At 40.2% G+C, this 27,388-nt stretch overlaps 1 protein-coding gene across 2 annotated transcripts; it reads left to right on the top strand.

The window, feature by feature from the left end:
- The first annotated feature begins 1,278 nt into the window (after positions 1–1,278).
- On the top strand, positions 1,279–27,388 carry LOC148355338 (protein FAM163A-like). 2 transcript variants are annotated; one of them, XM_088350395.1, is made up of 5 exons: positions 1,279–1,690; positions 22,541–22,646; positions 22,728–22,752; positions 23,384–23,498; positions 23,927–27,388. In XM_088350395.1, the coding sequence occupies exons 4-5, from the start codon at positions 23,406–23,408 to the stop codon at positions 24,323–24,325; spliced, it is 492 nt and encodes a 163-aa protein (XP_088206521.1). In that variant the 5' UTR covers positions 1,279–1,690; positions 22,541–22,646; positions 22,728–22,752; positions 23,384–23,405; the 3' UTR covers positions 24,326–27,388. The 2 variants fall into 2 exon arrangements, with proteins under 2 accessions (XP_088206521.1, XP_088206522.1); XM_088350396.1 differs by lacking the exon at positions 22,728–22,752.

Genomic DNA, 27,388 nt, shown 5'->3' on the forward strand with positions numbered 1-27,388 from the left:
TGTGTGTGTGTGTGTGTGTGTGTGTGTGTGTGTGAGAGAGAGTGCAAACTTGAATATCTGCTGTGATCATACGCGAGAAAAAAATGATCTACCTATTTTTGACATGCGAAGCATTATTTATACACAAAACTTATTGTATGCATCAAACACATTTTGTGAATATAGAATAGAATATTCCTTTATTGTATAAGATATTAAGCTTGCGTAATTGTCACCAATCTAACGACACATTGCTTTAGGATAACTTTATTTTACAATAAATTAATGTTTCTATATACGCCAACCCTCTTTGATGATTGTGTGTCAACATGCAATAATCTGTGGTCTGTGCAGCCCTTTGAGACTCTTTTGAGGCGTCACAAACAAACATGACTTGACTTGACCGTGTCGGAAATGGTGTGGGTTGAAATTCATGCAGAAATCCAACGGCAAGGTGGCCAAAGGGCCATGGTGATTATTTTTTGGGATCCAAATTTATTTTATACTGTGGTCAACATTACTGTCAGGTGAGAAATGAATATTTTATGACAGAGGCCGCGGGCCAGTAAAATTTAGATCATGTGCCAAATCTGGCCCCTGGGCCGGATTATGGCTGTAGTAATAGCAAAATAACATAGTGAAGGATTTTATACGATCAAATACAAATTCCATTTAATGCAAAAGATATTCACTGAGTGGGCTTCAGGTTGTGCCGTTCCAAGTGCGTAGTGTTTTGGCTGGGGAATTTTGATAACAGAATTCTGACGCTGATGGCAGGCGATGTTTGGAGAACAAAGCCCTGATGATGTGGAAACGCCTGGTGTTGTTTTAAGTTTCTTCAGACATCGAGGAAACGAGGTGGAGCCCACGTGGGGAGTCTCTGGCCCGCCCCATGGGAGGAGCTGACACGCCAGATTGGGAGAAAGGCGTGGGCAGAGGAAAAACTTCAGAAGATCGAGAAAGGCAAGAGAACGAGAGGGACAATCGAAAGAGGAGGCTCGACGAAGCCTTGAGCGACAATAATTCGGCTAATTCGATGGAATTCACTTAGTTTATTATTTAAGAAATTAAATCTGCCCCCGTGTGAAAATGTCAGCTATTCTTGTCCATCTTTTCCCAGAGAGAAACGAGCATGCATTGTTAGGAGAATGAAGTTTGTGTTTGGTTAATGGAGTCAGATAACTAATTCAAACAATTTGGTAAACGATACATTTTTAATATATTAAATTCCTAACGATAGTAACAACAATTTGGTATCTTAAAAACTCACAGCAATCTGGGCGCTAATTAGTTTGAAAAAAAGTAGCTCTTGGTTTGAAAATGATATCGATATAGGATTAATCAGTAACGAGCTCAAGTATTCATCCACAGCTATGAGCATTTTGAGGGCGGCTCCATTTTTTTTCTGCGCCTCCTCCTCCTCCATCTCCTCCTCGGTCCTCTTCTGGCGGACGCTTTGATTTGAAGATCTTCGCGCTTCCCAATAGCTGTTGTTTGTCGCTTTTAAAGCTGCTATTGTTCCTTGGATTCAAGTTTTGTCCTTCGGCGACATGCTCGACTTTTCCGCGTCCGCTGTCATTGACCAACGCGGGCAGCTTCTCTGAGCTTTCTTTGGGCGGTGGATTTGGATTTCTTAACCGAGTTTGGATGCTGCCTTGACGAGCTCATTTCGATTAAGAGGAGAAACGAGGGCGCCATGTAACTATCTCAGGTAGGAAACGAAGCGAATTTCTTAATCGTAGTTCAAGTTTTTGTTCACGTTTTGGTAACGTTTAGTTGCTCTTATGACATTCAAAATGGGAAAATAATTCTCCCCAGTTTGAGCTTCCTGATATATAAGAATCTCATGTGTGCTCCTTTGTCACTCGAAAAACGATTACTTTTAAATGATTGTCACATGTGTGCTCTTATTACCAAGAACTGGTAAAAATGGTTTTCGAAGTCAACCGACAATTAGTCAATTATCAATTGAATCATGAACTTTTAAGAAGAACTGATTACTACACGTTTAAATTATTACCCATTTTGGAGTATTATGAATAGATATATGTCGAAGTGTCCTTGGGCAAGACACTGAATCCTTAATGCCCCCAATAAGCAGGTAGGCGCCTTGCATGGCTCACTCCCTATTGGTGTGTGAGTGTGTGTGTGTGAATGGGTAAGTGTGAAGCACAATGTAAAGCACTTTGGGAGGTTTTCATTGACTTGAAATGCGCTTTATGAATGCAGACCATTTACCACATTTTTTTTTGTTTTGAACAAATTTATTGTCACTAATAACAGAAAACAATCATGACAATCTCAACAGCAATTAAGCACATTCACAATATTATATTTCAATATGACGTTTTTAACAGCAAACACAATGTGAGGTTTGAACAACCCTTCTCGAAAATCTTAATAGCAATCAAGCATATTCACAATTTCATTATATATTTTTTTGGTTTGAACAAATTTATTGACACTAATAACAGAAAACAATCATGACAATCTCAACAGCATACAATACTAAAGAGCACGAATACACGCACACACACATACCAAAAGTAGCAATGATGCTATACTGTAGGGGTCAGGAACCTTTTTGACTTAGAAAGCCATAAAAAAAAAAATATGTTTTGATTTTTCTGTTGCAGGGGAGAGGGCCACTCTATATATTACAAGACAAAATTCAACAAAACCACTAAACCCAGTCTTCAGACAAAAGCTTATTCTTCAGTGCATTTTATTTCACAATGTGATGCTTTATTAATTGATAAATTTATGAAATAATGCGACCAATAATGCCAGAGCCTGTGTCCTATATAAAAATACTGTACTTCTAAAATGTGTCTCCCTCCCACAGTCATTTAAGAGTATTAAGCTCATTTTGACCGTCATTATTCTCATAAATAATGGTTTCAAGGTGGGAGCAAAGTTCTTTTGTAAAGATGCCACAGAATTCTACAAACGTGGATACCAGACTATGTACCTTTGGCGCAGACAGCTTTGGGTGAGAGACAGAAGGGAGTCCTTGTGCTCTGTGCATAGCTCCGCCATTCCTACCACTCACCCAATCAAATTCTTCTGGGTACTGTTAGATTATTAAAGTCCGTTTGCCTTCAGTACCTTGCTGGCGTTTTGGAGTTTATACAGTTTGTTCTAAGGGTTTTAATCAAAGAATGTCTCAACATTGAACATGGATTACTAAATTAGCTTCCATTTAGAGGATTCCCTAGCAATTGTTAGGGAAAAAACTGTTAAAAAAATGTATCCTTTACCAAATTGTTCGAATTGGTTATCTGACTCCATTAATCAAACACAAACTTCATTCTCCTAACAATGCATGCTCGTTTCTTAATTGAGGGAAAATATTGACAAGAGACCGGCATTTCCACCCGGGGGCAGATTTATTTTCTTAAAGCATTTAACTGAGTGAATTCCATCGATAGCCAAATTATTGTCTAATTAGTCTTCTTCGAGCCTCCCTCTCATTGTCGATCTGATCTCCCATCTCTTCTTCCGTCTTCCGTCCTCTGCCCACGTCTTTTCAAAAGCCGGCGCATCGCCCCCCCCACATGGGGCGTGCTGACTCCTCCCCTGGGGCAGGCCGACTCCTCACGTGGCCTCCACCTATTTGCCACCTCGTCTGACCGGTGCGTCACGAAGGCCCCTCCCATGCCAGCTTCACCACCTCCTCGCTGAAAGGCGCCACTACGTCTAAAGAAAACTCATATCAGCTCAAAACAATGCCAAACGTTTATCAAAACAAGGCCTAAGTCCTTCGTAAGCGCCCCACTATCAAAATTCCCCAGCCAAAACACTCCACACTCGAAACGGCGCGACCTGTCATCGAACCTAAGCCTCCTCTGTGAAAAATCTTCATTGCATTCAATAACTGTAATTTGTATACAATTGTATAAAATCCCTTATAGTAAAATAAATAAAATATAAAATACTTCACAATGTACAGGAAAAACGGGTTCTGTTGTTGGGACACCTTGATTGTAAACTAGTTAAAATGTGCCCTATATACAGTACTGTATACTGGATGGAATCGTACTACTAAACATTTCACTGTTAGTCCGGCTTCCTGTGCACTACAATAACTTGTTTGAATATGAGACAACATGGAGAAAAATTGTCACAATTTTATCTCCGAGCAAGATGTACTCAGGCAAAGAGCCATATATGGATTCTGAGCAATAGGTTTACGACCCCTACTAATGTATGATCTCAGACCAGATACACTGAGATCCCCGAAAAAAATAAAATGAAAAATTGTTCGGATTTCGCGGTGGACACACAAATGGTCAAAGACAAGAAGAAACGGTCTGAACCAAACAACAAATCTCAGTAAGCAGTACGGACTAAAAAAGGGGATGGTTGAAAACAAAGGTGGAAAGTCACCCGACCTTGAGTGCTGTCCAAAATGTCATTATAAGGGGTTAGGCTAATTAAGGATAACTGTGGGGTGATTGGACACACTTGTCCCAGTTACAAACCAATTAGGTGTGGATGGAGGCGCGCTAGACCTTAACAGTTTTTTTTATTGTAACAAGCCGCTAAGGCTACTAGCTGTTGCGTTGTGCTGTCGTTTCTTTTCCTAGCCAGTCGGCTTTCTGACTGACCGCCTACACCACCTTATCACAGTCACTCGCACACTGCTTGCAAACTTTGCCTTACCTTTTTTGGCTAGTGCCTTTAAAACTTGCCTCTGATTGGCCATTGCCGTTAAAACCCAAAATGTGACAATCCTGGTTGGCTAAACACCCCATCACTCAAATAACAAATGGAGAACAAAATTAAATTATAATTCCTTGAAAAAAAATGTCAGTGTCTTGCGATTACACAATCGCACTACGTCACATCGCTATAACAATTGCATTTCGGTTAATCGTGCAACATTACTGCTGAGTATGTCACAGGGTAATATTATATCATTAAAAAAAAAAAATCACATTTCTGCTAATATTTTAGGTTTGTGGAATTGTTGATTGCCCAAATTGGAAATCATAATCAGTGTTGGTATTCATATTCATTTAATTCCAATTACCTAATCATTGTCTGTATTCAGTATGTTAATGGAATCAGTACTAAAATGTTAGAGTACATTTTCCTTATGCTGATTTGGGAATGCTGATGAATTTTTGGGTCTATTACATTCATGCATGACAGAAACCTAAGGTTGAAGAAAGTCCATACAATAGCGGGCGCTGTGTGCTCTGACCCACTTCTGACTGAGGGATGCTGAGAAATTCAGCCAGAATAGATAACTGTATCGCAGCCTCTTTCGCTCTCTGCAAAACCTTTCCTTACTTAGACACACACACACTGATGCCGGCCACACATCTTAAATTCTCTTCTTCGGGTAGATGCGATACAACAGGAAATGAAAAGATTTCCCAGAGGTGTCTGCAATCAGGCCTATCACATGTGACAGTTGGTTGTAACTACGTAAACTGAATATGAACTTATAATTTCATCAAGATAAACGGCAGCCAAAGAGTTTTTCACGGGACAAGAACATTTTATCCAGTTCTTTGGTTCATCAATATTGGATCTTGCATAATGTTTATGTTTTAGGACTGGGATGTCCAAAGTCCGGCATGCGGGCCAGATAGGGCCCGTGATCAAATTTGTACTGGTTCGTATTGTGAAGGTTTCAGAGCTCAAAAATTCATTAGTCATAGATTGTCTTTTTTTCAGTGTCAGCCAGATATGTATTAGCCTGGTGGTCAGACAAGTTTTTAAAAAAACATTTGGGTTTCTCGGGTTTTCATAATTATTTTTTTGCATGCTTAAAAAGTTCTCTTAGTTGGTGAATTGTCATTGAGTAGTGAGCAGCAAACTGCTGTGTATGTCATCACAGGGCAAGCAGGGTTGGAACAAGCGATTGCTTTCATCATTAATCTAGTATTACATAATGGAATGGTGTTTTAAAGTTACAGTGCATAAAATGAAATAATTAAGATTCCGTAGCGCGTGGGTTCAAATCCAGCTACCGGACTTCCTGTGCGGAGTTTGTATGTTCTCCCCGTGCTTGCGTGGGTCTCCTCCGGGCACTCCGGTTTCCTCCCACATTCCAAAGACATGCATTTCAGGTGGATTGGCCGGTCCAAATTGTCCGTAGGTGTGAATGAGCGAGCGAGTTGTCTGTCCCTGTGTGCCCTGCGATTGGCTGGCAACCAGTTCAGGGTGTCCCCTGCCCACTGCTCCAGCGCCCCTGCGACCCTACTGAGGATAAGCGGTGCAGCTAATGAGATGAGATGAGATGAGAAATGTTAGTTTAAAAAAGTTTGATTTCCTTTTCTTTTCCCAAATGAAATTTATCAGTCTGCTTTTACGTAGGACTACAGAATTCATAACTTTTACCAATGTAAAACCATTGTTTTTGAAAAAGCACCAAAACCCATATTACTTATTTTCTTACCATATGGAAATATTTAATAATCAATTAGTTTGTGACAATATTTTCCATTCTCTGCATTGTATGGTTCACTAACTCTAGATGGTGCAGGCTGCTGGCAAAAACATTTTACTCATAATGAAAATTTCAAAGAAAACTGCTGGCTCAAAATAACACTTGAGCTGATAGTATTAATGAAAGAAAATCAGTGGTGAGCAACAGAAAGGATTTCTATTGCTGATTTATATTGAGCAAATCTTGGCATTAAACAATGTTTCACCTCAGTGACGTGCTGTGAGGTTTGTTTCTGGTGAGGGAAATTAATAAACCTACAACCTCTTCATCGTTTGGCAGATTAAGAAAGCAATATATATGAACTGTTGTACAAGACAATCATATGTTTTATATTGTCTTACCTTACAAACAATGTATATGCTCTGGTCTTTTTGAATAAAATAATCAAAAGTTTAAAAAAAAATCCTCCATTAAGAAAAGGCCCTTGCATAAACAAAAATATTACTGGATGGCTTGACTTGCTGCTAGCTTGCTAATATTATCTCTATTTCTATTGTTTGGGGCTGAGCTATGCACTATTTTAGAATCCTTCAATTCACTATCGCCCTCTGCCATGAGGCAAGGTAATTTCATGCCTTACTTTGTATCTGCAGATACTTAGCACAGTAATATGTTATATACCTTTTGTATATTTAACATTCATAATATAATTTCAAAAATAAATCCCAAAAATGTGAAGTTAAATGAGAAATAACTTTAACACTGAATAAATATAACCATGGGCAGCACGCCAGCACAGCGGTTAGCGCGTGTGTGGCACAGTTCCGAGGTCATGAGATCGAACCTACCTGTGTGGAGTTTGCATGTTCTCCCCGCGCTTGTGTGGGTTTCCTCCAGGTTTCCTCCCACACTCCAAAAACATGCATTTCAGGTTAATTGGCCGGTCCAAATTGTCCCTTGGTGTGAATGAGCGAGTGAGTTGTCTGTGTCTGTGTGCCCTGCGACTGGCTGGTAACCGGTTCAGGGTGTCCCTTGCCCACTGCCCGAAGATAGCTGGGATGGGCTCCAGCACCCCCTGCCATTCTACTGAGGATAAGCGGTGCAAATAATGGAATGGAAAAAAACATAACGATTTAATATAATTTAATTTTATATTTCCATGGTTAGAGACTAGGCACAGCCACAGCTTCACTTGACAAAGACCTCAAAAACTACTTTGAGGAGCAAGAAATGTATCTCGCAGTTTCTTTGTATTGTTTATTTGTGTCTGTAGGGTTCTTTAGTGTTGATGTGTTTAGCATCTAAGACACGCCAAAGAACAAGCTATCTATAAAATATTGACAACCCCTCAGAATGACAGGAGTGGGTCTATCTTAGCATACATTTGCAGTCAACTGTGACCTTGGTGCACAGTAGATGGAATCAGAGGCTGAACACAAATACTGCGCAATGCTGTACGTGAATATCACAATTATTATCATTGCATTGATCCTCAATATAAATCCAAAATATGCTTGATCAAAATCTCATTAGCTGCACCGCTTATCCTCAGTAGGGTCGCGGGGTGTGCTGGAGCCCATCCCAGCAATCATCGGGCAGTGGGCAGGGGACACCCTGAACTGGTTGCCAGCCAATCGCAGGGCTTAATCAAAATATGAATTCAAATTAATCACATGGAAATGCAAAACCACAAAAAAATTTAAAGCAACCTTTTTCTCTAACTCTGCTCCTAATATTGTGACAGATGAGTAACCTATGGCAGTTATATCAGGATATTTCCCTTATCGTTCTAAGAAAAGAGTAACCATCAAATGATCCCTTTTATTAAGTTATATTCTTACAATTACACTTCCTGTGAGGCCATGCCAATATATAATATAAAAAAATCCACTTAATTGAATCACAGGCATGGAGTATCATGGATAAAACAAATGCATCAAATATTTACAAGTAGCCCTCGGGTAAATGTGAACCATTTCCTCTGGTTTCCCAGTCACGAATTCCACCTTCTCTTAAGTTGGCCAAATGAGAATAAAAAAGAAAAACAACTTGATACTTAGAGTTTGAACTGAATCTCTTTACCCTGGAGAACTACTCAAGTTTTATAAGAACTAACTCCTTAACTTCATTTGACTTCATCTGCACAGATTTTGTAGTAGCTGTCTTATGCAAGCTCTGTTTGAAGCTCAAACAAGATCATTTTTTTTTTTTTCATTTTCATGCTAATTGCCGAAGTGAGTCGGAGCCCTGATCTGCAACACGCAATGTTCACAATTTGGGCTAGATGATTGTTGAGAAGTGTATTGTTTTTAATATTAGACATTTGCAAAGACAATGGCATAGGATGACAATTCGTTAAGTTGACTATTACACCTTAGTGTTGTTTTCTGTTTTGAAATTGATGGACTATTAACATTATGTTTACCATCGGCCAATCCTGTTGCTCTTCTTTGATATCTACACCATTTGGGTCGGATCTGCTTTGGTAACATAGCAGATTTAATAAAAAAATCCTCCTGGCACTCCGCTTTCGTCCCACATTTCAAAAGCATGCATGTCACGTTAATTGCCGTGTCCAAATTGTCTCTAGGTGTGAATGAGTGTGGAAGTTGTCCGTCACTGTGTGACCTGTGACTGGCAGGCAACCATTTCAGGGTGTCCTCTATCCACTGCCCATTGTTGGCTAGGATAGGCTCCATCACCCTCGCGACCCTATTGAGGATAAACGGCACAGAAAATGGATGGTTGGATATGGAAGCACTTTTAGAACAGTTTTGTCAGAACCAGAACAGAGAGTAGACCCAAACACATAACGTTTCACCTCAAGCTTTATTGGAGAATCGAGGAAGTCAAGCACGGGGAAACAAACAAAAGCGATCCGGTGCTCGCTGGACAGGAGGAGCAGGAAGCCCTCACGAACAAAGCGTGGTCGGAGATCGGAAGCAGGTCAGGCAGTCAGGGACGGAAGATCGGAGCATGGTCGGAGGACGGAAGCAAGTCGGGCAGCTGGGACGGGAGAATATAGCGTGGTCGGAGATCGGGACATGTCAGGTAACCGGATACGATTGGTAAGCCAAGGACAGACGAGCGGGAAACAGGATGGGACGGTGCGGGATAGACGGAGCCAGAGTCAAAAAGTGCTTGCCTTGCAGGTGCAGAGGTTCACTGACAGACTGACCAGGAGTGAATGAAAGTGACGTGTTTAAATACGAGGAGAACCAATTAGGAAACGAGGGACAGCTGGGACTAAATGAGAGAGCGCAGGTGGGAGCAATGGGCAAGTCTTGACAAGTTTGGAATTTCTTATCTAGGGGGTTGGTCCTCTCAGGGTTTCCTTTCAAGTAATAAATCAATTTATGACTTCCCTTCTTATTTTAAATATGTACAAACCTATCAATTATGTAAAATCCTTTTTTGCACAGTCCCAAAAAGTAAAGTTTGAATGTATGGCAAATCAAAGACTCCCTCTTCAATTACACTTGTGAACTTATTAGACAAAACCATTGCCCTGCAGGCGCTATTTAAAAAAAAAATGGATTTGTTCATTATTTTTATTTCGGGCATAAATAGGGGGAACACTAGGATAACTAAAAAAATCTTGCAGTGTTTCTGGTTTGCACAGCAGCTGTTGGGCAGAGCGCATACATCGTCCATGCTATCTGCAGCATGTCTCAAGGCAAATTCATTCCCATTATCTGATTTAATGTCCGTTCTGGTGAGTTTCACTCTAAATGATAAAAGAGCGTCATCCTTGAGTGCGAACTACTATATCATTTTTGCTTTTTTTATTTGCTCAGACTCAAATAATCTTATTTTGTGTACGTATCTTAAAGGGTTTTATTTTGTGTGTAAATAGGTATCCCAGCAGTGTATTTTGGCAAGGTGAATTGGTGGCCATCAACATTCACAAATAAGGGCAATTTGAAGTCCAAATCAAGCTAACATTGATGTATAACAATGAATCAACAACAAATAGTAATCAGACAATATTTTAGATAGCTTTTAGATTTGAAAATGAGCACACACTTCAAGGGACACTGTGTAATATTTGACCGCTTAATCTCCCTGTACGGCGTAGTGTGACCATAAAATGTACAGCGACTCAAAGTGGCCAAACTGCCTAACACCCTTCCGTGAGTTTTTTTTTCAGCCCTGAAAACCCCCCGTCGGTTGATCCTTACTAAGAAGGATGCTGAAAGAATTGTGTTGTTTATTTGGTAAATTAAATACACTTGTTTTCACAATTTTATTTTTTTTTTTAATTCTATATAATCAGTCTTGCTGTGAATAAATAGGTACCACGTTGTGTTTGTAAGGTTTATTTATCACAAATGGGGAATTTCAATCATTAATAAGGGGAGCATTTGGCTCAGGTTTACAGGTATAATCACACTTCAGGAAATAAATAGATTTTTTTGCCGATTTCCTGACATGTGCCAAACCAGTACGTAAATTGATTAATGTGTCATGATTACTCATTAATTTCACCTGTGATGCTCGCTTGGCGCCAGCCGCTGCTGGCTTCATGATTGGTTCCCCGTCCTTAAGCTCAGTCCTTTCACTCGCCGGTTGTCAGTCCGTCAGCAAACCTCTGTTGTTACAAGGCAAGCATTTTGACCCTGACTCCCCCGCCTCTCCCGTTTTTGCACCCGTTTTTCCACCCGTCCGTTCCTGATCTCCCCGTTGTCTCAGACTCCGACCTGTTTCTGAACCCGACCACGTTTGCTTTCCCATCCCGGCTTACGAACGGTTTTTGATCCCGACCATGTTTTTGCTCTCCTGTCCCGGCTATCGACCTGTTTTTCCGTCCTTGACAGCTCCATCTCCCGCTACGGAAGATCTACTTCCGTATTCGGATCACGATCCGATTGCATGAGCGGCTTGCTTCCCGCGTCCAGCAAGCACTGGATCGTGGGCGCTGAATTTCCCTCTATCTTACTAAATTTGTGAGTAAACGTTACGCGATTGGGTCTACCCTAAGTGCTGGTCGTGACATAATGAATAAGCAATACATTAATCACGTTTTATATGTTCATAATCAGTAGGGAGAAAAAAAAGGAACTTTAATGTTCACAGAATTATTATCATATTTTGTGCTTTTTTGTTTTCTAATAACAAAAAAAAAATCACTGCCACAGTTTGCCATTTGTTTTTTTTTTTTGCTAAACAATAAGTAGGTTAGTGTTTGCCACATATGTCCGAACAGTTCTAATTTCTTCGTTTAGTCACTGTCACACAAAACGTGCACGGAAATGTATGCTAATGAAGTAGTGGTAGTGGTGCATTAGTTCCTCATAGATGCTGGACCATTTCATTTGCTTTTATGTGGCTACGGTGCTGACCAGCAGGAAGGAGGAACAATAATTATACGGCTTTCCTCGCCTGTGATGCGGCACTGCTGCGAAGTGTTGAAGGGACTCCGGTGATTCTAACTGCAGACCTCATAAACTAAGTGACGCACCGTTTTCTGCAGAATAACATGCCCTTATTCTGCCTCTTACACTTTAGCACTTAAAGTACCTCCATCATCGCCTTATACAAAATTAATTGACTTACTATTCGGTATCTGTTCAATTGCATTTAGCTTCATTACTTCTGAAATGTCGTCCCTAAAGTTGATGAGTGGGTAGTTAGCTTTGATCTGGATTCGCATTTAAATGAGAAAATGCTGGGTATCTGATTGTTACAATGTGTTTAGTAACATCCCAAATCAACAATACGGAAATTTCGTTATTCTAAAATTGGGCACGGGAATGCGCAATTGAAGCTTGCAGCTTGAAGCTAATAAATATTACCAGTACGCGCTCTACCACTCTAATTAATTAGAATAGAAAATAAGAGATGAGTACCAAAGACATATAGAATGCTATCAAATACCGCAAAATTTCTATGGTTGACTCTGCCAGTTTATAGGAAATTACAAAAAAATGCATTTTCTATGAAAACTAAAAAAAAAATAAAACAACAGATCCAGCCACTCATTTTTGTATTAACAATGTTGAGCGTTCCTTAGCTTTTCATGGTGCATCGGTGCCATCTGCTGGATGCTTGCAGTAATAGCAGGTTTCCTGTTCCTTTTTTCTTTTTGTCAAAGAACCACTTTCGTCTTAAACATGACGCTTTTAAATGCTAAAATGAAAAAAAAATGTAACAACTAAAAATATCAAATAGAATTGTTTGGTTGGTTTGAACCCTAATCACACGGGTTGTAAGGGCACCGTTTCCTGTTGTGTGTCTTGGGCAAGAACAGCCTGTGGCGCCCATTTCTCTCCAGGCCAACATATGTTTCCACCCGGTGTCGAGAATTACCAACTATTAATTATTTTTTAATCTTGTCATGGTTGCCATGGCGCCCAATTTGTCCCCGCTGTGTGGCGCCAGGTTCCTTCACGGTTGCCACAGCGGCCAATTGGCCCCGCCCACTGACACTAGCTGAAACGCGTTGACAGATTGCTGCCGGACTACTTAAACGCCATAAATTGTATTTAACGTTACGCGATTGGGTTCTCATTGCTGTTTCCTGTCCTGGTTCGTGACAAATCTTTGCTCCTTTATAATGGATCTCACACAAAAAAAAATGTATGATGCAAGTTTTAAGTTTATAATCTATTCCTTTTTTTGATCCAGCAAAATTGCTGGATAATCTGTTCATGTGTATACTTGAATATCTACAGTTCAAATTAGTTCACATAAACACTGTTTTTTTTCTCAATTATAAGTGTGGTGTGTGGTTGTGTATTGATGCTGCCCTACTTACGAATGAGATTTTGACGACGGTTGAATTTGTTCGTATGTTGCTTCAGTGCTATAATTTTGTATGGAATGTATGTTTAAGGCTTGTATAATTTACCTTGGTTAGTACTAAAAATAAACATTTCTTAAGATGATATGCTCTATAAACATAAATAAAGTTAAGTGTAACTTACTTTTGGGAGATGTGCTTTGAGAGGTCTTCCTCTGTGGTCAAAAGTGGACTTTATTTCTTTCTCCTTTTCTTTTTCTTTCACTCTTTCTTTCTTTATTTTTCTCTGTCCTGTCTTTTTCTCTTTCTTTTCTCTCTCATTCTCTCACTCTTTCTTTTTCATTCTCTCTTTCTTTTCCCGTTTTTTTTCTCTCTATTTCTACTTACAATAGAATGAACCTGGTAATAACGTGTTAACAACATAGTGAGTAGTACAAGATGAGTTTTTATTTTAGGAATGCATATTAACGTGAGTGCCATGGGCACTAATAAGTAGCAAAATGTAGCTTGACGCTTAAAAAAGTTTGGAGACCCCTGCCCTAAAGGGATCATTGTAAACATAAAATGTCTCAGACATAGTGCACTTGTTTTTTGCAAGGGATTTTGTTCTAGTCTTTTTCTGGTCTCTGGACATGAAGTAAATGATTGGATGGGACATTGTGATATACGGATAATACACCGCTGCGAACAAAAAGGTTTTTTTTTTACTCTTGTTTTTGGGAGGGTTTCATTAAAAGAGCCTAACTTTCCATTTTAATTCCAGCATTGTGCGTTTATCTGTCCTGTGTATACATATAAAAATCGAGTGCATTTAATTCAGAAAAGAACTGAAGCTGACCTCATGCAATGACGCACCTCTTTTATAAATATAACGTTTATTGCATCAGGGCAGGAATTCGCTTGGATGACGAAAACAATAAAAACATGTCTAACGTCCCAACACAGAGTTGTTTAGATACAGCTATCAATCATGTGCTTTTGTTTGTGGGTTGTCCCAAAAAGGATAATTCTGAGGAGTGGTGCATTATTTGCCCACAAATACCCCGTGGAACGATACGGTAATTTAACTTGATGGATCGTTAGTCTTGTCAGTCCCTTTCCACTAAACTTGATTTGATTGAGTAGCAAAAAAAGGGAAGTTGGAGCAAGTTTTTTTTCATTTTCTCTTAAGGTTTTATTGGTCAGTACAGGTTACAGACATTTAATACCACTTTTTCCAGACCAATATTCAACTGTTGAGTAGTCCCTTATCACCAGAACAGGGGTGTCAAACTCATTTTAGCTGGGGGCCACATGCTAGAATTGTTTTTCTCGGGGGCAGGACTAGTAGGTTGAAGAGTAAGAGAGAAAGAGAGACAAAAGGAGAGCAAACAACGAATGTAAGAGAGACATAAAAAGTTAGAAAGAGTGAGAGAAATATCAAGAACACAAGAGGGAGGAAGGGAAAAACAGGAGCGATAAAGAAAGAGATGGAAAGAGAAAGAAATAAAGAGAAAAATGTAAGAGAAAGGTTCAAAGAATGAAAGAAGAGAAAAAGTGCATGAGAGAGAAAAGGAAAGGGGGTGAGAAAGAGACAGGGAAATAAGAAGGAAAGAACAAAAAAGAGAGAAAGAAAAAAAATGGAGAGAAATCAAAAGAAAGGAGAAAGAAAGAAATAAAGAAAAATAAAGAAAGACAGAAAGAAAGAGGGAAATGAGAGAGGGAGAGAAGTAAAGAGTTTCAGAAATAAAAGAGAAAGAGCGCAAGAAAGAAAGAGAAAGAGAAGCACAGAAGGTAGAAAGAGAGAAAATGAGAGCAAAAATAGAGAGAAAAAGTAAAGTGAGAGTGAGGGAAGAAGAAATACTACTACTGGTGCTTTGCAAGTGGTACCTGGCTTGGGTGACATCAAGTGGAGATATTTAAAACTGCAGCTCATTTTTGTCTTGCGCTCCTCTCGGCATTGTCTTGTGAGCTGGATTATTTTTCTTCAAAAATAACTCAAAACTTTGGGTGCGCTTTATACCCGGTAGGGCTGCAGGATTATGGAAAAAACGTAATTCCGAATTTTCAGACTATTGCTTGAACCTTAAAGCCTCAGTGTGTAATATTTGACCACTATATGGGCCTGTTTTATCTAACGTAATTTTGCAGCAAGATACCAGAGAAACATGGCATTGACTTCTAGAAAAGGATTCCACCATGTAAAATAAATACAATTTTCTTGACCTATAATTTTAAATAATACACACTGTCCCTTTGTTAGGGTTGTTGTGACACAGTGGGTATGTGGCATGGTGTGCTGCTTGCAAACTTTGCCTCATCTTCATTGGCTAGTGCCTATAAAAACTTGCCTCTGATTAGCCGGCGCTGTTAAAACCAAAATGGTGACAATTCTGGTTGGGCAAACGCTCCATCACTCAACTAACAAAGGGGAAAAAATCGCAATCAGCGAACGATAAATCCTATGTCTTGCGATTACACAATCGAGAGACGTCACATTGCGTTATCGATTAGATTTTGGTTTATTACTTGTGTAATAATTGACCAGTCGGAAAATAACGCAGACGACAAACGATAAACATTGCATGCAATGGGAATCGAACCCAGGTCGTGGCAGTGAGAGCACTAAACACTATCCAACTGTCATGATTGCTGATTCGGGGCACCTGCGTTGGCGCCAACAGCCGCGGGATCTGATTGGCTGTTGAACTCTTTTTAAACCCCCGTCTTCCAAGAGGAAGCCGTCAGACCGTCTGCTAACCTATGCCCTCAGCTAGGCAAGCTTTGTACTATCCGACATTATCTTGCTATGTTTTTTCCTGTCTGATACCTGTTGCCGACCTGTTTCTGGACCCGTTTCTGCTTTTGCTCCTCCGTCCCGGCCATTTTCTCGCTGTCTTTGACTATCCTCGCTCGACACGAAAGTGCCACTTCCGCGTTCCTGCCATCAGCTACCCGTGACCGACGATCATCGGATCGTGAAGTAAAACGAACGCTATTGGGTCCTGTCTCCGTTCCTGGCTTGTGACAACAAGTGGCCAGAGACAAATGTTAGAAAATTGAGAAAAGATACAGTAGTCCTGAAAGATATAGAATCAGACTTCAAAGGACATTAAATAAATACATTGTAAAGTTTATGTTGGTATTGTGTTAATAGTTCACGTTGTCAAAAAATGCTTCAATTTTTAACTTTGGCTGCACGTATTCAATGTTTGTCATTTACGATGCTTAGTATGAGCAGTTTGATAAAAATTTGAAAAATTAGGGGTGCGCATTGTACTTGAGTGTGCATTACAGATGAATAAATATGGTAGGGTATTTAATACGACATTTAAATCCATAAATAATGTTTTACATATTCGCAGCCGTTACTAGTACAATATCTTAAAATAAGACTGGTGTTGGGCAATTGTTTATATGACCCAACTCAAATACATCTTAGCCATTAAATAAACAATATTAATTAAAAAGCAATATCACACAAAAATAAAGGAAAATATGAAGCAGGTAATTAAATAAGAAACACAACAGATACAACAGAAAAACAATGTGGATTTGAATAATAAGCAGAAATACAAAAATAGTGATCATATAAACCTGTATTTTTTTTCAAATACTCATAGGTCAAGAAATTTGTATTTATTTTACATGATCGCCCACCACCCTGCTGGTAGCATTAGATTTTGGTAGCAATGCTCTATAGAGCAACATCTAGTGGTCAAATATTACACATTGTCGCTTTAAAATCAGTTTAAAAAGTGTTTTTCTTTAAAATCTCATCTACAAACTTTTACAGAAAACAGTTTTCCAATTGGTTTTCATCAAGTTGAATATATGTTGGAAAATGTTGATACCAACACGATGCAATGATCAACAATTACGTAAATATAGCGCTTTTCAAGTCAATGAAGACCTCCCAAAGTGCTTTACAATGTGCTTCACACTTTTCCCTTTTACACACTATCTAACCGATAGCAGCGTCAGCCATGCAAGTCAATGCTAATTATAGGGACACAGTTTTTGTTTCATCCCTTACAGGTTTACCGTAGCGCAACAAGGCGTGTGCAAACACAACCGAGATAACCGGCAGTTATTGTCAGCTCATATTCCCTAAAATCCAATTACAGCTAACATTTATCCCATTACTTAATTTGCTTCTGCTGCTGTATTGAGTTTCCTGCCACAGCGTCAAGTCATTATGTTCGTATGAATGGAGCATGCAAGATTAGATCTCACTCTCAGTCTGGCCTGCTGCAAGCTCAAATGAATTTGCTTACTGAACAGTCCTATATGCTGCTTGAACATATACTGTAAGATTTGTTTAAAATGGATTTGCAAAGACTTATAAATTTAGCGAAGTTGAATCGCACAAAATTCTACGTTAAAGGGAAGAAAACCCTCCCTTTCCCGACATCTGGTACTCGACATGGTTATGCTCATGTAGGGAAAGGAGGGTTACAGTGAAGAAAATAAGTATTTAAACACCCTGTTTTTTTGCTATTTCTCCCACTTAGAAATCATGGAGGGGTCTGAAATCTTCATCTAAAGTGCATGAGCGATAAACTAAAAAGAAAAATCCAGAAATCACAATTTTTTTGTGTGATACAGCTGCAAATAAGTATTTGAACACCTGTGTATCATCTAAAATTCTGACCCTGAAAGACCTTGTGGTCTGCCCATTAGAAGTCCACCTGCACTTTATGTATCATCCTAAATTAGATGCAACTGTTTGAGGTGGTTAGCTGCATAAAGACACCTGTCCACCCCAAACAATCAGTAAGACTTGTAACATGGCGAAGACCAAAGAGCTGTCCAGAGACAACAGAGACAGAATTTTACACATCTACAATGCTGGAAAGGGCTACAGAGCAATTGCCAAGCAGCTTGGTGAATAAAGGTCCACTGTTGAAGCAATCATTAGAAAATGGAAGAAGCTAAACATAAGGGTCAATCTCAATCGGAGTGGAGCCCAATGCAAGATATCACCTCGTGGGGTCTCGATGATTCTAAGAAAGGTGAGGAATCAGCCTGGAACTACACGACAGGAGTTGGTCAATTACCTGAAAAGAGCTGGGACCACCATTTCCAAGGTTACTGTAGTACACTAAGACGTCATGATATAAAATCATCAGGGTTGGGTAGGGTTAATTTAAATTGATTACTTTCAATTACTTTTGGATTACTCCAGTACCAAATATGCTAATAAAAGACAAAAGAAACTAAATATTAATAAAATTATGACTCACAACACGTGGTAAGCTTTCTCTCCTGGCTTTGATCTCCGGCAAAACTAACATGAAATGCGACAGAAACAAAATGAGAATAAATCCAAACAGCTTGCCAACATCATTTTTGCCGTTCCATGTATTCCGTTACTCCCCAAGCCTGCACAAAATTTAGTCATTTTATAAGGCACAATGTATTGTGTGCAAGTAATATTTGTGTTTTTTGTGTTTTAAATCTGATTTCAAAAGGCATGTAAAAGTCTTAAAAAGTCTTCAATTTAACTTGCTTTAAACTGCTGGGACCTTACACACACACACTGATGCAAAGATAAAAACGAATTCAGGTCTCCAAGTAAATTATGAACCTAAATCCAAAAGTCATCTATTATTTCTGACAGGTTGCATGAGTGTGTTGGCTCTGAGATTGCAGCCTCTGCAGAAAGTGTGTTGTCAAGCTGGGTGTGCTATTTGTTCTCCACAAATAATTAAAGGTAAAAGTGCCTTCTGACAGCAACATTAACCCAGTGCCTGTCTCGTGCAGGTGCAGATCAGAGGCCCTGGTGTGCTTTTTTTATCTTAGCGGGTAATTTGAAGCAGTTGTTGTTTGTATTTTATGTAGTGGAGCCAGTGTGATAATCATCAGTTAGGCGTTTTTTAAGGCTTACTTTGTGCTACCAAATACAGAGATCCTTTGTTTTGTGAAGTTAATGTGGACCAGAATCACCTACGGAAAGTGAAATTCCGCGAATTAGTGTCGGCCTTTTTTTTCCTTGGCTGCCTTGATTAGAACTGACTAGCTGACTTACCGACTGAGAATCAGAAAGCGAGAGAGCGAGAGAGTGAGCGAACAAATTAAAACAGTTTCTATTTTATATTGGTTGATGTTTTTTTTGCCGGCACTGATCAAAGCCCTGCGAAAACAACGCTGCGTGAGAACAAGAGAGAGAGAGAACATGATGAAGGAGCAGGACACGAACTTTTAGCGTGATTCAGGAGAACGTAGAGCAGGTGTCCGGTCACAATAAAGTATGAAAGACGCAATATATGAATTTGCATTGGAAATATCAAGTCAAGGGGTGTTGCGTGATCGGCTTGAATCTTACATTTATGAGGGCTTTTCGGGGGTGGAACACGCTAGGTTCGAGGAACGGAGGCTTGGAGGCTCATCGTGCTCAGCCCCGCTGTTTTTTTTTTTTGCAATGAAAATGGTGAAAGGAAGAAAAGACCTGCTTTTAGTAAAGTTCAAACGCCACCCCAAACCTTAAAAAGGTGAAAAAAAATGCGTTGTGAGTAGTGCGATTGTGGAATCGCAATATAAAGCGTTTTTTTTTTTGAAGTATTTATAGACAGCAACCCTAACAAAGCTCACCAGAAGAAGGTGCTATTTACTTAAATTTAACATTTAAATAATCCTGAAAAATTTACCTAAAATCTGCAGACAGCAAAATAATAATGATTATATATTTTTTTTAAATTCCTGAAAATTAGACATTTTCAGTTGCGCATCAGGTTATTTAGAGGCTTCACGTTAGCGCCCCTCCTCTGCTTTGTGTTTGAGTGTGTGTCTGCGCCGCGCCTCGCAGAGGAGGAAAAATCCCTGTTTTAAACCAGCCAAAGAAAAACACACGCTATAAATGAACGAATCATGACGGCTCCTTGAGCGAAAACATCTCGTTCTTTCCAGGGGCGTGGGCAGATGACTGGGGCTTTGTGCAAAAAATGACTGTGCTGTTTTGTGCATTATGGCTCGAGAGCGTTGTACCTCGCACAGCAAGTGTTAAACGTCATTACAAGACGAAACACAAACATGAATTCAAGGATGAGTCTGACATGGCGGTGACATTAACACGCGCATCGTCCAGGTACGGCAAACAAACTCAGGCCCTAAAGACCTTTGTCACTGCTAAAAACACCACCACTGAAGCAAGCTATCACATTGCTCAGTGCATAGCAAAGCACAGAAAAACCATTTACTGATGGCAAATATTTTATAGAAGCGTGCGTGTGTGTGCGTGTGTGAGCGCGTGTGCCTTCTGCTTTGCTGCTGTTATTTCAAGTTTTGATATTTTCTGCAACAAGATATAATTGATGATTTGTATGGTAGCTGTCCATTACACTTGTTTTTTGATTGTAGTTCATGGTTAGTGAAGAATGGTTGATTCTGGTTAATTCTTGTTGCAAAAAGTTAGGTAGTACATTGAAATATTTGACATAACTTCATTTTCAAACATTTTCGACGGTGTCACAGTTGCCAGGGCGCCCAACTGGCCCCGCCGTGTGGCGTCAGCTTCTGTCACGGTTGCCATGGCGCCCAATTGGTCCCGCCCGTGGGCGCCAGCTGCAGCTTGTTGACAGATTGGCTCCCTGTCAGTATCTAAACTCTGTTGGGTCAGTCCCCTTTTGCCGGTCTGTCTGCGAATCTCCGTTCGTACACGGCAAGCCCTTTTTCGCCTGTCCTGTGTTTTTGCTCTTGTTTTTCTCCCGCTATGATCTGTTTGATCTTGACTACGTCTACTCTCCTCTCCTGGTTTTCGACTTTTCCCGTTCTCAACACCGCCATCGCTCGCCACCGAAATACCACTTCCGCGTCTGAGCAACCTGCTTCCCGCGACCAGCGAACTCTGGATCGTGTGTGCACTCCTGTCTCTTCTTCCCAATAAAAATGTGAGAAACGTTACGCGAGTAGGTCCTGTCTCCGTTCTGGTCCTGACAGACGGACGGTGTGCCTCAGAACTTTTTTATAAATAAGGGTACCTTGGTTCAAAAAGGTTTGGAAAAACACTGAGTTATACAATTAAAATGTCTATCCATGTTGTATATTTGGACTGGTGTAAAATGACAGATAAAAAAAAGTTTGTGCGAGTCATTAATCTTGGTGTGGCACACTGATTTACAAGGAAATTTGAAAGTGGCACTCCACACCGAAAAGGTTGCTGATCCCTGGTCTAGAGAATCTGTACGGTTTTGGTATCATTTCAAAGGCAAGAGTCTGAAGTTTTGTCCCTAACTGAAATAATCTCTGGTAAATCCTACTAACATTGAACATTCTAAATTGGAACACGCAGATATGGTAGGCTTTCATTCTCGCCTGAATTATTTTTTGCAATTACATGCAAGATGAGCATGAGCATTTTAGCTGGAAAACAGCTGGGACAAATGCACAAAGCCTAATCTGGTCCCAGGTCAAATTTGATCACAAGCTGAAAAACTAAACATTAGTATTTTGCACATTTTTCTCAGTGAATGTGTAGGCGTTTCCAAAAGTGGCCATTTGGAGACTTCAAAAGGACCAGTGGCTAATGACATTATACAGACATGTCTTTTCTTCTCAAAAGTTTTACAGCTCGCAGGCAGGTTAAAGCATGTCACTAGTATTAACCCTTGAATGCATAAGTGGGATCAAATGACCCCATTGATAAAAAATAAATAAAATAAAAATGTTGTACTATTGGCATATTCCAGGCATTCCTCATAAAACATGTGTATGACATGACTTTTCCTTTCCCTCACTAATTATCGATCCCACTCATTGAAGAATGCATGTCGTGGTAGGTCATGGATCCAAGGGTTAAGTACTTACAAAAAAAGCCCAAACTCGCAGAGAAAATGCACTTTCCTTTTAAAATCGAAAATCGCATCGAAATTGCAATACTGGTCTGAATAATCTTAATTGGGTTTTTTCACAAAATCGTGCAGCCCTACCATACAGCTCCTTTAACCTTCTACATTTTTAAGGAAACCTCAAACGATGCACCCAACTTTTATCAATTTTGCATGAAAAGTTTCTCCTTTGTACATGGTAAATTTCCCAGTTTTATTTGATAATTATTACCTCAAAATATGAAAGTTATTTATAAACATGAAAGATTGTATGCGCAAACATAAATATAATTTGTTTTTGTTTTTTTTCCTGGTGTGGCAGCAATATGTAACGTATATAAATGTAAATAACTTTGCTGTTATACAACAACGTTCCAGAATGTAATTTCATCTCAAATCTTAATATTGCATCAGTATTTTGGGGAGCTTCTTTCCTTGTTTCTTTTTTTTCATTCTGGTGTCCCCTTTCTCCTCGTCTTGCACCAAAGGCATTGCACACGTAAATGCCTTTTAAGTGGCAATTTTGGTTCTTTATTGCCATCTTGCGGGCATACAGCATACAAAGATTTACTGTATCAGTGATCTAAAACATTTGTTTTTGTTCTTGCACAGATATCCCCCTAAATCATGTTCATTCAAGGGTGTGGCCACAAGAGTTTAACCTCTGAGCTGACTTCAGTTCATTCACATTTCTGTTACCCAGGCACGTGCTTCTGATGTAAGTGGATTTAATGTGACATGGTCCATCTTTCCCTAAATATGTCATCTTAAAAATGTTTTTTTAAATATTGTTTTTCAGGTGTTAAGCAGAGCTTTACCTAGAAGTGAGTATGATACCATTACCTTAGTCCAAATAGAAAAATACAGTAAGTCTTTATTAGGATTATACCTCCATAAATATTGTTAACATTTGTTAAATATGATTGTTTTCTAATTGATCCCCTAACCCCCAACTAACATAGCACCTGCTACCAGTGCACAAGAACGGACGCATGTATGCAGATATATTAGATAAGCCTTGACTAGAGAACTCTGCAAATGTACATAAATAATACATAGTTTGAGTGCAGATGTGAATAGCAAACAGTATAAAGTTGAATAATGTATCAACAGGATGCATCTATATTTAGAGCCATCCCCTTCTATATGACTACTTCCTTGGCTGGCCGTTGAACTGAAAGCTATGCATATAAACAAGCATTTGCTCTCACACATTTTGGCAATTTACTGTGTTCAATGAGCATGGCCTGCATGATTTTTGAAATATGAACGGATGCCAGACGTGCTCTTAACATCCATGAAAGCTGGGAAAACACCTGAGCCTAGATTTTGACCTGCAGAAAATCAGAACTGTGAGGTAGTTGTGTTTATTGTGCATTGGGGACCCAAAAAATTAATAATGGCACGAACATTCTCATTATGTGTAATGAAATTACCTCGTGTGCTTTTTTTCAGAGTTTGATGGGGAGCTGGTCGGATGACAGCTGGAACTGTTGTCATAACTGGAGGAATACTGGCCACAGTGATACTTCTATGTATCATCGCTGTGCTCTGTTACTGTCGACTCCAGGTACACTTTGTTATTTGAGTGTATTTTTCTATAGCTGCATATACAAATGCCAATAACAGTTCCTCTCATTTCTGACCGTAATGCAGATATGTTTGTTTTTTATTTGGGCACAAAACCAAAACATCATCAACAAACAATTTACCCCAAAAAATATTTGCACTCAATTAGCTGTACAATACAATACTACAGTGCATAATCAGACTGAAGCTTTTAAGTATTTACCCCATTCAATGTTTTGTTGCGGAAAAGACACACTGAAAATGCAATTTACAAAATCTTAATGGTCCAGCCTTGGTAAACTATTTTCAGAACAGGTCTGTGGGCACCTCAACTGTCCTTAGGGGGCTTCACGTTGGAGACCCTCGATTTACTGTACGTGTGACTTCCATTATAAATCATTTCGCGTCTCATTTATTTTTTGTGTTCAGTACTACTGCTGCAAGAAGAATGGCTCAGACAGCGGCTCCAACTCTCTGCAACACTTTGAATGCAACACCTGCAGCGTTTCCGGCCTGGAAAGGACCGGCAGCAGCCTGCTGTCGCTTTCAACCCCGGAGCAGCCTGCGTACCCCAAACCCAGGAAAACCCCGGCAGGGAGCCGGCGCAGCTGCCCCACCTGTTCCCCGATCCACTCGCCTTTTTTCGTCCACGTGGAGAACGAGACGCTCAACGGGGGGGAGCGCGTCTCGTACATGCCCACGCACTACGAGAACCGAGCGTTGTCTGTACCCTTGCCCGTTGGCCGAGGATCCCTGCCGAGGGAGCCCACACGGGGCATAGAACCCGATTTTTACACCAATTCCGCAGCCATCAGCACAGACGTATGACGTTACAACTGGGACGCTTGATTGTGGTAGATATATTTGCCGTAATATAAGGCGCGCCTAAAAAACCCAATTCGGCCAGAAATTTAAAAACATGTCTTATATACTGTAGAAAAAGGCATATAACATTAGAAATGCATACAGTATTTACAGGTATGCGTTACCATAGGGCAGGGGTAGGGAACCTATGGCTCAGGAGCCATATATGGCTATTTTCATGAGTACATATGGCTCCGAAATAAAATGTAACTATTGCACTTCTCTCTGTGGCGTTCCAAAGTCAAGTGATTTGATCCCGATTTTGGGCCATATAAAGCCGAAGCAACTTAATGCAGAAGTTCGATAAGAAACCATTTAAACTGATAAAATAAAACGCTGGCAAACGACTTTGATTGGGTGAGCAGTACAGGTGGGCGGATCCCTGCACACAGCGCAAGGCACTTCCTTCTCTCTCTTGCTCAGTGCAGTCTCCACCGAAAGTGAATATGATGATATGCTTATCGTTTGCAGTAATTTGTGACATTTTTACAAAAGAACTTTGCATGCACATTGTTTTGAAACCGTTCTTAAGGACAAATTTCATGGAAAAAAATTGCCTCAACACTCTTAACTGAAGGTGGAAGACAAATTGTAAATGACATTTTTACATTGATTTGGGACACAGGATTTGGCATTATTATCATTTCATACATTTGGTTAAATCATCAAATGACCCACAGTGAAATAAAATGTGCTGAAGAATTAGCTTTTGTCTAGAAAGCGTGTTTGGCAGTTTTTTCAATTGTGTCTGAAAATATATGACGTGGCTCTCTCAATTTCTTTTTAAAACATTTTTTGCTTTTATGGCTCTTTGGGTCAAAAAGGTTCCTGACCCCTGCCATAGGGTTTACAGTATTTTCGTATTCGAGGAATGACTGTGAAATGAGTTAAGGCATTGCATCAAAACGTATCTGTAAGAGTGCGCCTTATATTCTGATGCGGCTTATAGTGCAGAAAAAAGGTACATATTTACTTTTTGGTGGGTGTAATTTGACTGTTAATTGACTTTGTAGTGCGAGGGCTATCTTACCTGAATTATGTTTTACATGTCATAATGTCTGAGGCAGTCAGGTCTTAAGATTCTGGATTTTATCAATGCATGCTCGTGTTTGGGTTCGTTCTGTCTTTATGCAACAATTGCAGTAGAATGAGTAAGTGAAGTGCATGTGGATCGATGTAGCAAATAGAGTCACATACTGCTCATGCAAAACTCTCGTTTGCTTGTCTTAATTTTCATATTTCAGGTTGTTTAAAGTACTAAACAGGGGCTGGTTATATGCACTGCCGCACGATCCTTTTTGGAGGCCTGCAGTGTTAACTTAAAATCATCCATCCATCCATTATCCGCACCACTTATCCTCAGTAGGGCCGCGGGGGTGCTGGAGCCCATCCCAGCCATCTTTGGGCAGTGGGCAGGGGACACCCTGAACTGGTTGCCAGCCAATCGCAGGGCACACAGAGACAGACAACTGACTCATTCACACCTAGGGACCGGCTAACTAACCTGACATGCATGTTTTTGGAATGTGGGAGGAAACCAGAGTGCATGGAGGAAATGCATGCTAGCAAGGGGAGAACATGCAAACTCCGCACAGGAAGGTTTGATCCTATGACTTCAGAACTGTGCCACAGATGCGCTAACCACTCATCCACCGGGCCGCCTACTAAAAATAATACTACTTTTAAACAATCTTACCTGAGGTAAGATCTTGGGCCCCGCCCGAAATTCAGATCTGGTCAGACCTAGAATGTCGGCCGGGTTTTTCTCTCGCTGACTTTTTTTTTTTTTTTTAATTATCCACCCGTCAGTGTTGTTGTTTCATTTCCTTTGTGCAGGATCCGCGTAGCGCGACGGTGGGGGAGGAGTCGGCCAAAATCACCCTTTCTCCTCCCAAGTCCTCACAAAGACAATATGAAATTTCGGGTTTTCTTCAGGCTCGGTCCCTCAAATCAATTTAGTTGGTCTTGCTTAGGTTGGCTCGGGCTTTAATACGCATCCCAAATTCTTTTTAGAGTGTATTTGGAATCCTGTTCTAGCTAATTAACTAAACGTGTGTGGCCCTCAGATAAAGGAAAACCGAAACATCTAACCCAGGGTTGTTAAACCCATTTAAGTTAGGGCACACACGCTAGAAAAAAAAATCTCATGGGGGGGCGGACTGATTTAGGAGAAAGGAAGTGAGAGAGAAGAAATACCACTGCAGCTTCAATGCGAGTGGTGCCTGGCTTGAGAGACATTAAAACTGCATCTCATTTTTCTCTTGCACATTTCTCTTAGTATTGTCTTGCGGGACAAATAAAACCCCTTGGCGGGCCTGATCCCTCCCGCGGGCAGCCTGTGCTCAAGGATATTGGTAATTCATTCATCTGTGTCAGTTTTAAATATCCACCTGGGCTGGCACAGTAAATTGACCACATCTGGTCCAAGAGAGGGCCACATACAGTATACTGAAAGTTTACATTAGGGCTATGACTCATTTGTCATTTGCAAATGGACACGTGTTTGTTCTGTGCATGTATGCATATGTGTTAAAAGAGTAAATAACTTTTTCTCTTGTTAATAATCGTTAAAACAAAAACAGTGAATTTCTTTTTGGATGGTGATATATTATATTTTCGAGACTAATGTGTCATGATTACTCATTAAGTTCACCTGTGCCCGCTCGTTTGGCGCCAGCTGCTGCTGGTTACCTGATTGGTTCCCCGTCCTATTTAAGCTCAGTCTTTTCACCTGTCTGTTGTCAGTCCGTCAGCAAACCTGTTTTCACAGGGCAAGCATTTTTGACTCTGACTCCCGTCGGTCCTGTTTTGTCACCTGTTTTCCACTCGTCCGTTCCTGATTTTCCCGTTTGTCTCCTGGTACGGCTCGTTTTTTGAGCCCGACCACGTTCTGATCTCCCGTCCCGGCTAACGACCTGTTTTTCTGTCTAACTACCCTACGATCTCCCGCTCCGGAAAATCCACTTCCGCATTCAGAACACGCTCCGATCCCATGAGCGGCTTGCTTCCCGCTTCCACCGAGCACCG

The sequence above is a fragment of the Urocampus carinirostris genome, chromosome 12, assembly GCF_059441175.1.
Source record: "Urocampus carinirostris isolate Australia breed hairy pipefish chromosome 12, RoL_Ucar_1.0, whole genome shotgun sequence".
Taxonomy (NCBI): Eukaryota; Metazoa; Chordata; class Actinopteri; order Syngnathiformes; family Syngnathidae; genus Urocampus; species Urocampus carinirostris.

Coding starts and splice junctions, on each gene's coding strand:
- LOC148355338 (XM_088350395.1), top strand. CDS start 23,406: ATGACAGCTGGAACTGTTGTCATAACTGGAGGAATACTGGCCACAGTG. Junction 23,499..23,926: donor TCTGTTACTGTCGACTCCAG/GTACACTTTGTT, acceptor TTTTGTGTTCAG/TACTACTGCTGCAAGAAGAA.